This window comes from Chiloscyllium plagiosum, unplaced genomic scaffold (genome assembly GCF_037043375.1).
Source record: "Chiloscyllium plagiosum isolate Xiang-an unplaced genomic scaffold, Cpla_swu_hap1 HiC_scaffold_47, whole genome shotgun sequence".
NCBI lineage: Eukaryota > Metazoa > Chordata > Chondrichthyes > Orectolobiformes > Hemiscylliidae > Chiloscyllium > Chiloscyllium plagiosum.
In genome coordinates, this window is record NW_028270185.1 from 8,608,055 (window position 1) to 8,622,469 (window position 14,415).

General features: G+C 46.0%; 1 protein-coding gene across 1 annotated transcript; it reads right to left on the minus strand.

Annotated features, from left to right (window-relative positions):
- Nucleotides 1-2,826: 2,826 nt before the first annotated feature.
- Nucleotides 2,827-4,614, minus strand: LOC122542696 (putative transcription factor Ovo-like 1). The gene is made up of 2 exons (XM_043680675.2): nucleotides 4,491-4,614; nucleotides 2,827-3,119 (listed from the first exon to the last, which is right to left on the minus strand). The coding sequence occupies exons 1-2, from the start codon at nucleotides 4,603-4,605 to the stop codon at nucleotides 2,827-2,829; spliced, it is 408 nt and encodes a 135-aa protein (XP_043536610.2). The 5' UTR covers nucleotides 4,606-4,614.
- Between the last annotated feature and the right edge of the window lie 9,801 nt (nucleotides 4,615-14,415).

The following is a 14,415-nucleotide window of genomic DNA, read 5'->3' on the forward strand; positions in this document are numbered from 1 at the left end:
AGCACTGCTGCCTCACCGCACTAGGGACTGGATACAATTCCAACCTGATGACTGTCTGTGTGGAGTTTGCACATTCTCCCACTGTCTGTGTGGGTTTCCTCTGGGTGCTCCGATTTCCTCTCACTATCCAAAGATGTGCAGGTTAGGTAGATTGGCCATGGTAAATTGCCCCATAGTATCCTGGGATGTGCAAGTTAGGTGGATTAGCCATAGGACATGCAGGGTTACAGGCATAGGGTGGGATGCTCTTCAGAAGGTTAGTGTGGACTCAATGGCCTTCTTGCACATTGTAAGGATTCTATGATTTGGATGTGAATTGAAAAGTTTTCTGCCTGAGTCCACTCTGTGTGCATCTCATTTGTGTACCAACAAGCTGTGCTGCTCAGTAGTACCTTAATTTTCTTTTCTGGAAAATTTACAGCCTCTAAACTGCAGTTTCTGGGCTGCCAGTGGCTCTATGGTACCCTGACCACTGTCTGAGTCTTCGACCTCAGCGAAGTTCCCCTTTGTCTTCACTCAGCATTCATACATTCATGTTCCCGACATTAGGAACGTGCTTTGTTACAGTGAGATTATTTTCCCCCTCTCTAACTTGCTCTGCCTTACTGGAGTTCAGAACTATGGACAGCTAGAGGCTCCCACATATTCTCCACTACACGGTTGTCCAGGAATCTCTCCCAGCCTCGCTAATCATCATTTGCATGTGTTGGAAAGATTTGCAGGTTGATGGGCACCCTGTTTGGTTCTGTTGTGCGCACACATTTTCTTGGCCATTGAGTCCTGGAGTGGGACTCCAACTGGACCTCCTAAACTTGAGGCAAGTGCACTACCCACTGTGCCTCAGAACATTCCTTTCTCCTGTGCTTGCTCCTGAACTCATTTGGAGACATGCCTGTGTTTTATCACAGTCAATCTGGCATCAAACTCAGGCCTGTGGACAGCTCCGATCCTGTTGATGTTCCCATCTGTCCTTTTTATATTTTTTCTCTCGCCCCAATTTAAAATTGTTTGTCATCTCTTAATATGAAGTCTGTTTGATGCCAAACTGCCATCTGTTTCCCATTATCTTTTTTGAAAATTTATTTATTTTTGTGGGATGTGTGGTGTTGCTGGCTAGCCAGTGTTTATTGCCCATCCCAAATTGCCCTAGCTGAAAGCAAACAAATTGTTTATCGACACCATTGAGTTGGACAGTTCGGGTGATGAATACTTCACTGCAACTTAAAACTGAACTTGGAAATGCTCAGCAAGTTAATGGCCGCAGAGTCTATGGAGAGATGTATGGTTAGAATTTAAAATTAGATTAAAAAGTCACATCTGAAATTTTAACTCTGTTTCTCTCTCTGCAGATGCTCCTACACCTGGAATAAATTTTCTGTTATCATTTGAGATTTTCAATGTTCACTTAATATTTTTCAGTTCAGAAGCTGTTCAAACAGTAAACAATCTGTACTGAATAAAAACCGAAAGAACTGCAGACGCTGTAAAAAAGAAACAAAAACGGAAATTGCTGGGAAAGCTTAGCAGGTCGGGCAGCATCTGTGGAGAGAAATCAGAGTTATTCTTTTGTGTCAAGTGATGCCTCCTCCTCCTAGCTAACCTTCCCAACTTGTTAGATCAAGTATCACAGTGAACACCTCCAAATGACAAGTTTATTCCAGACACTTGAGCAGCTAATCTCGTTTCTTTCCTTTGGATTCTGAAGAGGCTATTTTTGCTCATTCTTAGGTGCTCTTGAACTGGGTATTTTGCTAAGCCGTTTTGGAGGATAATAGTCAACTCTTGGCTGTGAATCTGGAGTCACAGTCGGCTAGACGACACAAGGGTGGCAGATTTCCTTCCCTGAAGACCGTTAGTGAACCAGGTGGATTTTTTAAACAATATGTTTATGATCACTGTGACTGAGACCAGCTTTTATTTCCAGATTTATTCATTTAATTTCTACCCGCTGCTATTGTGAGGTTCTGAAATGTGAGTCCTGTGATGTTATTACTTACTAAGTGTGAAAGATAGCCTTTTCTGAAGGTCTGCATTGATGATGCAGATGGGCCATTGCAGCAATCAATGAAGTTCTCCATAATTGAGACTACCTTTTAATTCCAGGCCACCTCACTGTGGTGAGATTTTGAACCCATGCTCTAAGTTGTTTAGTGTTATTCTGACTATGTCACCACCTCCCTGTTAGTGACAATGTGTTCTGGTACCCTCCCCGCTACGTTAAACCCAGGATCCATCACAGTGATTTACTGAAACCTGAAAGAACTGCAGATGCTGGAAAAACTGGAGCGAAAGCAGGAAAATGGGAGCAAGAAGCATGTCAGCCATGATGGAATGGCGAACCATACTCGAATGGCTTAATTCTGCTCCTAGAACTTATGAAGCAGGTCTGGCAGCATCTGTGGAGAGAAATCTCCACGAGTGATTTACTGGTGATGGTTAATAGATGGAAAAATGTCACAGCGACTGAGGGGGACAAAGCTAATGTGTGTAAGAGCACTTCTGGATATAAAAAAAATTGTCGAAAAAAAACTAGGACTTAAGCTTCCACGAAAAAATAAGTGCACATAATTGGTTCCAAAACCAGTTTCAAGGAGTAGTGGAGTTCATCTCTGGTGTCCTTGCCAATATTTATCCCTCAGTCAATATAATAAAAGCAGATGATTCTGTCAGCGCATTGCTGCTGTTTGTGGCATTTTGCTCCTGCATGTTGGTACCACATTGCCTATGTTAGAACAATTGATGCAATTTAAAAGTTTTTCTTGGGCAACTTTTGGATGCTGCTCGTGATAGCTGCTATCTCAGTGCTGCTGCTTTCTTGGCTGGTTTCTAGACAAAACGTGGGAAGAGAAGCATGTCTAATCTATCCTGGAATGACGTGCCTTGCTTCCGCAGGTACTTGCGCAGTAACGGGCTGGTGGGATGATGGTCCCTGATGTGGAGGAAATACGTGTCCCCTTGATTAGACGTAAAACCGCAGTCCTCACAGACGAAAATCTTGGAGCGCCGTTCCCGGTAGGCATAGTTCTGGTGTATGCTGTGAATCTTTTTCAGGTGGGACTCCAAGGAACATCGCTGTGTGAATGCCTTCTCACACAGGTCACACTTGTAGGGCCGGATACCTGTTTCAAGCAAAGGTGAGTTGATAAGTTCCCCCCCCCCCTCCAATGTGAGGAGGTACCAGACACTACAAGAAAGAGCTTGCATTTATACAGCAACCTTTCACAAGGTTCATAGTTTCTTGAAAGTGGAGTCCCAGGTAGACAGTATAGTGAAGAAGTTTAGATTAGAGTGGTGCTGGAAAAGCACAGCAGATCAGGCAGCATCCGAGGAGCAGGAAAATCGACATATCGGGCAAAAGCCCTTCCTTAGAAACCCTGCTGACTTGCTGTGCTTTTCCAGCACCACTCTAATCTAAACTCTGGTTTCCAGCATCTGCGGTCCTCACTTATGCCTAGGATAGTGAAGAAGGCATTTGATGCACTAGGCTTTATTGGTCATTGCATTGAGTATAGGAGGTCATGTTGCGACTGTACAGGACATTAGGTAGGCCACTTTTGGAATACTGCGTTCACCTCTGGGCTCCCTGCTGTAGGAAGGATGTAGAAAGGGTTCAGAAAAGATTTACGAGGATGTTGCCAGGTTTGGAGGATTTGAGCTATAGGGAGAGGCTGAATAGGCTGGGGCTGTTTTCTCTGGCGCATCAGAGGCTAATGGGGCAACCTTATAGGGGTTTATAAAATCATGAGGGGCATGGATAGGATGAATAGACAAGGTCTTTTCCCCAGTGTAGGGCAGTTCAAAAGTAGGAGGGCTAAGGTTTAAGGTGAGAGGGGAAAGTTTTTAGGGGGCAAAATTCTCACGCAGAGGTTGATGGATGTATGGAATGAGCTGCCAAAGGAAGTGGTGAAGGCTGGTACAAAGATAACATTTAACAGGCATCTGGATGGGTATATGAATAGGAACGGTTTGGAACGATATGGGCCAACTGCTGGCAAATGGGACCAGCTCAGCTTAGAATATCTGGTCAGCATGGACGAGTTGGGCCAAAGGTTCTGTATCTATGCTGTACATCTCAATGACTCTAACTCGATATGCATCGAAGACATCTTAAAGCCAGTGTAGTCACCATTGTTTGAACATAGGAAGCATCCCCACCAGGGGTCTCTCAGGCTTCCTTAACTGGAAGGAATGACCTGCTCATCTACATTAAGTTTCATTTGAGTGATACATTTTGGCTAAGGTATTGTGAAAACACTTTGCCCTTGTCCCAAATCACATAAGACGTTAGAGCCTCAGTTTGGGTCTCAGCTAAAAAGCTATGCCTCCGATCCCGATTTTGTGTCCTCGAGCAGGTCTTGGTTGCACAGAGGTTCACGTGCAACGTCTCAACAGAGTCCCTGGTGCGGCACTGAGCGTGTGCGGCATTGCTGTTATCTTTTGGGATCTGACTCTTCTCTGTGAGGCCTGATGTACCCCCTCCCCCGCTGTACCTGTATGTGTTCGCATGTGCCTCTTCAGGTCAAACGTATCGTTGAAGCCTTTTCCACAGAAGTTGCAGATGTGCCTCTTCACAGCACTGTGACATTTCAGGTGGCGGGTCAGCATGCGGTGTAACGGGAAGATCTTGCTGCAGGAGGAGCAGAGGAAATGGCCCTGGGTGTAGGCTGATTGCGCCTTGCAAAAAAAAAAACAAAAATTAATGATTCAAAACAAGAGAGAATGACTTATAGCACAAAATCAGCCCAACTAGTCCATGTTAATGTTGAGTTGCCTGTTGACCCCGTTTTGCTTAGAACGTGCGGGCAGTTTTTTTTGTGTGAGACCCCCTTTGAAAAATGCGTGTGACTGTCCCTTATAAGCATTAACCTGTGCCTGGTTTCCACAGGAGACTTTCTTTGTTCTTTCATGGAATCATCTGGATGGGTATATGAATAGGAAGTGTTTAAAGGGATATGGGCCAAGTGCTGGCAAATGGGACTAGATTAATAATCACACAAACACCAGGTTATAGTCCAACACGTTTATTTAGAAGCACTAGCTTTCGAAACGCTGCTCCTTCATCAGGTGGTTACTACATCGGGACTAGATTAGGTTAGGATATCTGGTCGGCATGGACGAGTTGGACTGATGAGTCTGTTTCCATGTTGTAAGTCTCTATAACCCTGTGGCTGTAATCCTTACAGTGTGGAAAAAGGCCACACTGAACCTCCGAAGAGCATCCCACCCAATCCTCATAACCCTGCATTTCCCATGGCTGACCCACCTAACCTAACACATCCCTGGACGTTATGGGGAAATTTCCCATGGCTAGTCCAATCTGCACATCTATGGACAGTGGGAGGAAACTGGAGTGCCCAGAGGAAACCCACGCAGACGTGGGGAGAATGTGCAAACTCCCACACTGACAGTCATAGAGATGTACAGCTCATCTGTGCTGACCCAGATATTCTAAATTAATCTAGTCCCATTTGCCAGCACTTGGCCCATATCCCTCTAAACCTTTTCTATTCAGTTACCCATCCAGATGCCTTTTAAATGCTGTCATTGTTCCAGCCATCTAGTTCTGGACTCGCCCACTCCAGGAGAAAAACCTTGTCTATTTACCCTATCTATGCCCCTTATGATTTTCTAAACCTCTATAAGGTCATTCCTCAACCTGAGGGTGGAAATGAACCCTGGATCCCGGTGTTGTGAGGCAGTAGTGCTAACCACTGAGCCACCACATTGACTTTGTAGGACTTGGGTGCCATTGGCAAGACCAGCGTTTGTTGCCTGATTCTAGTTACCCTGGTTTGCTGGGTCTTTTGGAAGAATAAACCATATTGTAATGGTCACCTAGGCGAAAGTGAGGACTGCAGATGCTGGAGAACAGAGTCAAGATTAAAGTCCTGCTCCTTGGATGCTGCCTGACCCGTGCTTTTCCAGCAACACTCTAATCTTGACTCATATTGTAATGGTATTTGGAATCGCATCTAGGCCAGGTTAGGCTGGCAGAATTTCTCCCCTAAAACAAGTACCAGTGAACCAGATGGATTTTCACACCAATTGATGACAATTGTCTTGGTTACTATTATCGAGTACAGCTTTATTTCATAGAACAGTACAGGCCCTTCTATGACCTATGTTGTACTGACCTTTCACCCTACTCCAGGATTAAACTAACCTACATACCCTACATTTTACTATCATTAAAAAATGTAGTGTATTTCCTGAATTTAGTAATTGAATTTAAAAGTTGCTGTGCAGCCGTTTTCTCATAACAATAACCTGGGCGTCTGGATTACTAGTCTAGTGATATGACCCACTGTGCCACCATCTCCCTCACAGTCTTTTTCATCCAACCCTATCTGTGTTGCTTTCTCCCTCATGTACTTCACTGGCTTATCCTTAAATAACATCAATGCTTTTTTTCCTTCAACCGTTTCATGTCACTGTGAGCTCATGTGCTCTCTGGGGAAAAATGTTTCTCCTAAATGACTGCATTATATTAATCAGAAACAGAAGTTGCTGGGGAAACTCAGCAGGTCTGGCTGCATCTGTGGGAGGATAGCAGGGATGATGCTGATTTTATTTTGGATTTGCCTCATTTCTACATTACGTGTTGCATTCCTATTTCTTCTTACATGTAATCATTAAACTCTCCTGAGTAATGAAAACAAGTCTAGTTACATTGGTTTCTTTTAAAACATAACTTCATTGAGTTTGGGAGAGAGGCATGTACACTGTAGGGGCTCGATTCTGAATTATGACCAACCAGAAAGCACGTGAATAACATCCTCCATCCTGTCTGGAACCGTAACAAATTAGAGAGAGTCTCCCAGAGAGTGGTCATAATAATTTAAACTATGAAGATGTACCTTGGCTGTTTTCAGCACTGGCTGTACTTCACGCTGATCTGTTTCACGGAATCCTTTATCAAATGATCTTTCCCATGTGTCCTTTCCACTCATTGTGTTACCTCGGTCAGGTAAGCACTGCTGCCTGTCTAAACATTCTGTGGATTGAATGAAATACTATCCATGTCAGATCACCGCTCTGTTAATGAGATGTGTCTTTCACGACTGGCGTCAAGCCTACAGTTTGTTGTGATATAACGCGACAGTTCCGTTCCCATGCAATCCCACGTTATAAGAAAATAGCCGCACCGTTTAAACCAATGGGGCAGGAATCGTGTTATAGCCAATATGGGTAAGGAAAGTTGGCAAATAACAGCTTAAATTCTTCAATCATGTTATAGCCAGCTCGGGTTGAAGAAACGTGTGTCATGACAGAACCGACTATACTTCGAAACGAACATCATAATGCGATGGCCAGAATATTATTAAGCTGGACTGGGTTCAGAAGAGATTTACCAGGATGTTGCCGGGAATGGAAGGATTGACAAAGGAGGAATTGCTGGAAAAGCTCAGCAGGGCTGGCAGCATCTGTGAAGAGAAACCAGAGTTAATGTTTCAGAGTGAACCAGGTTCTGAGCAAGGGTCACTGGACCCGAAACGTTAACTCTGATTTCTCTTCACGGATGCTGCCAGACCTGCTGAGCTTTTCCAGCAACTTCTGTTTTCAGTACTTTGTAAATAAGATGGTGCTGTGTGTGGTGACATTGCCCACTTTTCATTGTACTCCTGAACTTAAATAGATGTGACAATAAAACCTAATTCCAATGCCATTCTACTCTGGTACCTACATCCTACAAAAACAGCCAGAGGGTGGGCAATTGTGGATTTGAATCCTCAAGCAGCTTGACCATGATTGTATTGACTTCCCAGTAGGACTGAAGGGCCAAATGGCCTACTCTGCTCCTAATTCCCATTTCTGGTGTGTCAGCCAATTATTAATTCCTTGCCCAATAAAACTGTTCAACGTTTTAACAACTGTTATAGATAGGGTGAATAGCCCAGGCCTTTTTCCCCAGAGGAAGAAGTGAGGACTGCAGATGCTGGAGATCAGAGCTTAAAAATGTGTTGCTGGAAAAGCGCAGCGGGTCAGGCAGCATCATAGGAACAGGAGAATCGACATTTCGGGCATAAGCCCTTCTTCAGGAATCTTCCTGAAGAAGGGCTTATGCCCAAAACGTCGATTCTCCTGTTCCTATGATGCTGCCTGACCTGCTGCGCTTTTCCAGCAACACATTTTTAAGCTCTTTCTTCCCAGAGTAAGGGAGTACAAAACTGGAGTGCATAGGTTTAGGGTGAGAGAGGTAAGATTTAAAAGGGATCTAAAGGTCAACTTTTTCAGACAGAGGGCGGTGCGTGTATGGAATGTGCTTCCAGAGGAAGTGGTGGAGGTGGGTACAATTACGTTTAAAAGACATTTGGACAGGTACATGGACAGGAAGGGGAGGCAGCATCCGAGGAGCAGGAAAATTCGACGTTTTGGGCAAAAGCCCCTCATCAGGAATGAAGCCATGAAGCCTCCAGGGTGGAGGCTCCCTGGCTTCATTCCTGATGAAGGGCTTTTGCCCGAAACGTTGATTTTTCCAGCTCCTCGGATGCTGCCTGACCTGCTGTGCTTTTCCAGCACCACTCTGACTTCCAGCATCTGCAGTCCTCACTTTTGCCCACATGGACAGGAAGGGTTTAGAGGAATATGGGCTAAACACAGGCAAATGGGACTAGCTCAATTCAGGAAACCCGGTCAGCATGGATGAATTGGGCCAAAGGGTCTATTTCGTCTTGTACAACTCTATGCTCTACTCATCTTCCTCTGTCCCTCATTCTGTCTCTCTTTCTTTCCTCCTGGAGGGTTCGGGAGTTGGTTTGTGGAGAAAGCGTACCTGGAATGTAGAAATCTCCTCGCTGATCATCCGATATGTCTCCCCAGTTGCGAGAGCCACACTTGGCGTGTTGCTTTTTGACCAGAAACGATCGCGGCATCGTGACAGAATGTAAGGCAGGCTCATAAACCCAGAGCAGCAATCACTGGTACTGTCTCATAACAAGACCAGACCTTCAGCTGTGTCCCGCATGCCAGCTAAACCCTCTACCTCCCAAACAACTCTCTCGAAATTCAACCTATGCTCCTTGCTGTTTAAATACGTACGGGCTGTAATTTGCCTACTCGCTAATATAGACAGCAAACACTTTGGATTAAATATATTTAAATTTCCTCATCCTTTCAAATGATTTTCCATTTGTAAACAGACTGATCATGTAAAGATTGTGCAAATGAGTTCAGTATCCAATCTTTTCATCCTCTTTATGCAAATCTTCTGCCTCTCAGTGGAAGCTGTCGCTCAGTTGGTATGATTGAGCTCCCCGAGTCCAGAAGTGTTCAACTCCAGGAGTGGGCAGAATACAAGAAACTCAAGGCTGACTGCTGCATTACTGAAGGAGTGCAGCACTGCCAGTGGTGCTGTCATGGGCTGTTAATCTGAGGGCCAGTTTACTGGATATAGAAGTGGCAGCAGTGTGTACCGTATGCAAGATACATGGCAGAAATCCACCAAGGTCCCTTAGTCAGCACCTTCCAAACCCACGACCACTCCCAAGAGAAGGACAAAGGCAGCAGGTACATGGGAACACCAGCCCCTGCAAGTTCCCCTCCAAGCCACTCACCATCCTGGAACTTCCTCCCTATGGGCATTGGGGGTCAACCCACAGTAGGTGGACTGCAGTGGTTCAAGAAGGCAGCTCACCCCAGGACTTTCTCAAGGGGCAATTAGGGACAGGCAATAAATGTTGACTGATAGTGATACTCAACATACTTTTTTGATTAAATTTTATTCATTTATAGTAAGACAGGTACACACATTCACACAAAAACACGCGCACACAGACACAGAAAGACACACACACAAACATGCACTTACACTCTCACAGACACAGACTCTCGCATTCATACACACACACCCACACGCAGACACACACACACACACACATGCACGCACATACACAAACACATGCACTCACACACAGACACAGCATATGCACACAAACAGGCAGACACACACCTTTGGCGCAGACACACACAGAGGCACACAGTAACAGACACACATAGACAAAACATACATAGACGCACACCCTGCTAGGTGGAGACATTCAACAATATGGAGCGTGTCACCAAGAGAAAATAGTCACATAGACTGGAAATTAAGGCATGGAAAATGCATTGATATTTTGTGATGAGAAGTTAATTGCAATTCACGATAAGTGGCAATTAATGAAGAGGAGCCCAGCTTATCAGAGCAGGTTGATTGGACTCGTCGTTGAGCTGCCAGTGTTTGCACAGGGCAGCTGATCAAAGGGAGACCCGTTTATGAAAGCACGGCTGTGAGCTGGGGTGAGCACAAGGGGGCAGCACTCAAGCCTGTGGAAAAGGAATGAGTTTACACTGAGCTCTCACTGATGGTTAACCCTCACTCATAGAGTCAAAGAGATGTACAGCATGGTAACAGACCCTTCGGTCCAACCCGTCCATGCCGACCAGATATCCTAACCCAATCTAGTCCCACCTGCCAGCACCCGGCCCATATCCCTCCAAACCCTTCCTATTCACATACACATCCAAATGCCTCTTAAATGTTGCAATTGTACCAGCCTCCACCACATCCTCTGGTGGCTTATTCCATACACGTACCACCCTCTGCGTGAAAACGTTGCCCCGTAGGTCTCTTTTATATCTTTCCCCTCTCACCCTAAACCTATGCCCTCTAGTTCTGGACGCCCCGACCCCAGGGAAAAGACTTTGTCTATTTATCCTATCTATGCTGCTCATGATTTTATAAACCTCTATAAGGTCACCCCTCAGCCCCCGATGCTCCAGGGAAAACAGCCCCAGCCTGTTCAGCCTCTCCCTGTAGCTCAGATCCTCCAACCCTGGCAACATCCTTGTAAATCTTTTCTGAACCCTTTCAAGTTTCACAACATCTTTCCGATAGGAAGGAGACCAGAATTGCATGCAATATTCCAACAGTGGCCTAACCAATGTCCTGTACAGCTGCAATATGACCTCCCAATTCCTGTACTCAATACTCTGACCAATGAAGGAAAGCATACCAAACGCCGCCTTCACTATCCTATCTACCTGCAACTCCACTTTCAAGGATCTATGAACCTGCACTCCAAGGTCTCTTTGTTCAGCAACACTCCCTAGGACCTTACCACTAAGTGTATAAGTCCTGCTAAGACTTGCTTTCCCAAAATGCAGCACCTCACATTTATCTGATTTAAACTCCATCTGCCACTTCTCAGTCCATTGGCCCATCTGGTCAAGATCCTGTTGTAATCTGATGTAACCTTCTTCGCTGTTCACTACACCTCCAATTTTGGTGTCATCTGCAGACTTACTAAGTGTACCTCTTATGCTCACATCCAAATCATTTATGTAAATGACAAAAAGTAGAGGACCCAGCACCGATCCTTGTGGCACTCCACTGGTCACAGGCCTCCAGTCTGAAAAACAACCCTCCACCACCACCCTCTGTCTTCTACCTTTGAGCCAGTTCTGTATCCAAATGGCTAGTCATCTGAGTACAATGTCTACATATTGAATCTGCCCTATTCCTATTTACTTCCGGATTTACAAATTTCCCACTTACTCCCCTTCACGCTCCAAATGCCCACAGCGAGGCTAAAGATTCAGACTGCCCTTATTCTGTGCTGTCCCTGTCCTGAGATTATTTCATGGGGGACAGTGTAGAAGGGGCTTTACTCTGTATCTAACCCCGTGCTGTCCCTGTCCTGGGAGTGTTTAATGGGGACAGTGTAGAGGGAGCTTTACTCTGTATCTAACCCCGTGCTGTCCCTGTCCTGGGAGTGTTTAATGGGGACAGTGTAGAGGGAGCTTTACTCTGTATCTAACCCCGTGCTGGCCCTGTCCTGGGAGTATTTGATGGGGACAGTGTAGAGGGAGCTTTACTCTGTATCTAACCCCGTGCTGTCCCTGTCCTGGGAGTGTTTAATGGGGACAGTGTAGAGGGAGCTTTACTCTGTATCTAACCCTCTGCTGTCCCTGTCCTGGGAGTGTTTGATGTGGACAGTGTAGAGAGAGCTTTACTCTGTATCTAACCCCGTGCTGTCCCTGTCCTGGGAGTGTTTAATGGGGACAGTGTAGAGGGAGCTTTACTCTGTATCTAACCCCGTGCTGGCCCTGTCCTGGGAGTATTTGATGGGGACAGTGTAGAGGGAGCTTTACTCTGTATCTAACCCCGTGCTGTCCCTGTCCTGGGAGTATTTGATGGGAACAGTGTAGAGGGAGCTTTACTCTGTATCTAACCCCGTGCTGTCCCTGTCATAGGAGTATTTGATGGGAAACAATGTAGAGGGAGCTTTATTCTGTATCTAACACTGTGCTATCCCTGTCCTGGGTGTGTTTGATGTGGGACCATGTACAGGCAGCTTTACTCTGTATCTAAACCGATGCTGTCCCTGTCCTGGGCATATTTGGTGGGGACAGTTAGAAGGACCTTTACTCTATCTAAACTTGTGCTGTCTCTGTCCTGGGAGTGTTTGATGGGGACAGTGTAGAGGGAACTTTACTCTGTATCTAACCCCGTGCTGTCCCTGTCCTGGGAGTATTTGATGGGAACAGTGTAGAGGAAGCTTTACTCTGTATCTAACCCTGTGCTGTCCCTGTCCTGGGAGTGTTTGATGGGGACAGTGTAGAGGGAACTTTACTCTGTATCTAACCCCGTGCTGTCCCTGTCCTGGGAGTATTTGATGGGAACAGTGTAGAGGAAGCTTTACTCTGTATCTCACCCCATGCTGTCCATGTCATGGGGGTGTTTGATGGGGACAGTGTAGAGGGAGCTTTACTCTGTATCTCACCCCATGCTGTCCCTGTCCTGGGAGTGTTTGATGGGGACAGTGTAGAGATAACTTTACTCTGTATCTAACCCCGTGCTGTCCCTGTCCTGGGGGTGTTTGATGGGGACAGTGTAGAGAGAGCTTTACTCTGTACCTAACCCCGTGCTGTCCCTGTCCTGGGGGTGTTTGATGGGGACAGTGTAGAGATAACTTTACTCGGTATCTAACCCCGTGCTGTCCCTGTCCTGGGGGTGTTTGATGGGGACAGTGTAGAGATAACTTTACTCTGTATCTAACCCCGTGCTGTCCCTGTCCTGGGGGTGTTTGATGGGGACAGTGTAGAGATAACTTTACTCTGTATCTAACCCCGTGCTGTCCCTGTCCTGGGGGTGTTTGATGGGGACAGTGTAGAGATAACTTTACTCTGTATCTAACCCCGTGCTGTCCCTGTCCTGGGGGTGTTTGATGGGGACAGTGTAGAGATAACTTTACTCTGTATCTCACCCTGTGCTGTCCCTGTCCTGGGAGTGTTTGATGGGGACAGTGTAGAGATAACTTTACTCTGTATCTAACCCCGTGCTGTCCCTGTCCTGGGGGTGTTTGATGGGGACAGTGTAGAGATAACTTTACTCTGTATCTAACCCCGTGCTGTCCCTGTCCTGGGGGTGTTTGATGGGGACAGTGTAGAGATAACTTTACTCTGTATCTAACCCCGTGCTGTCCCTGTCCTGGGGGTGTTTGATGGGGACAGTGTAGAGATAACTTTACTCTGTATCTCACCCTGTGCTGTCCCTGTCCTGGGAGTGTTTGATGGGGACAGTGTAGAGATAACTTTACTCTGTATCTAACCCTGTGCTGTCTCTGTCCTGGGGGTGTTTGATGGGGACAGTGTAGAGATAACTTTACTCTGTATCTAACCCCGTGCTGTCCCTGTCCTGGGGGTGTTTGATGGGGACAGTGTAGAGATAACTTTACTCTGTATCTCACCCTGTGCTGTCCCTGTCCTGGGAGTGTTTGATGGGGACAGTGTAGAGATAACTTTACTCTGTATCTAACCCCGTGCTGTCCCTGTCCTGGGAGTGTTTGATGGGGACAGTGTAGAGATAACTTTACTCTGTATCCAATCCTGTGCTGTCCCTGTCCTGGGGGTGTTTGATGGGGACAGTGTAGAGATAACTTTACTCTGTATCCAACCCTGTGCTGTCCCTGTCCTGGGGGTGTTTGATGGGGACAGTGTAGAGATAACTTTACTCTGTATCCAACCCTGTGCTGTCCCTGTCCTGGGGGTGTTTGATGGGGACAGTGTAGAGATAACTTTACTCTGTATCCAACCCCGTGCTGTCCCTGTCCTGGGGGTGTTTGATGGGGACAGTGTAGAGATAACTTTACTCTGTATCCAACCCTGTGCTGTCTCTGTCCTGGGGGTGTTTGATGGGGACAGTGTAGAGATAACTTTACTCTGTATCCAACCCCGTGCTGTCTCTGTCCTGCATATGTTTCTTAAGATCCTGACAAACTTGTACTTTTTTTTCATTTTGTCTCAATACAGGAATGGCTTCAAAACATTGGACAATAATGAGGACAAAACAGGACACTGAGCAGGTGTGGGGAAGTGCAGAGATTATGTTTATCCTGAAAATGTGAGCCAAAGAGAGAAGGTTTGGGGAGAGTT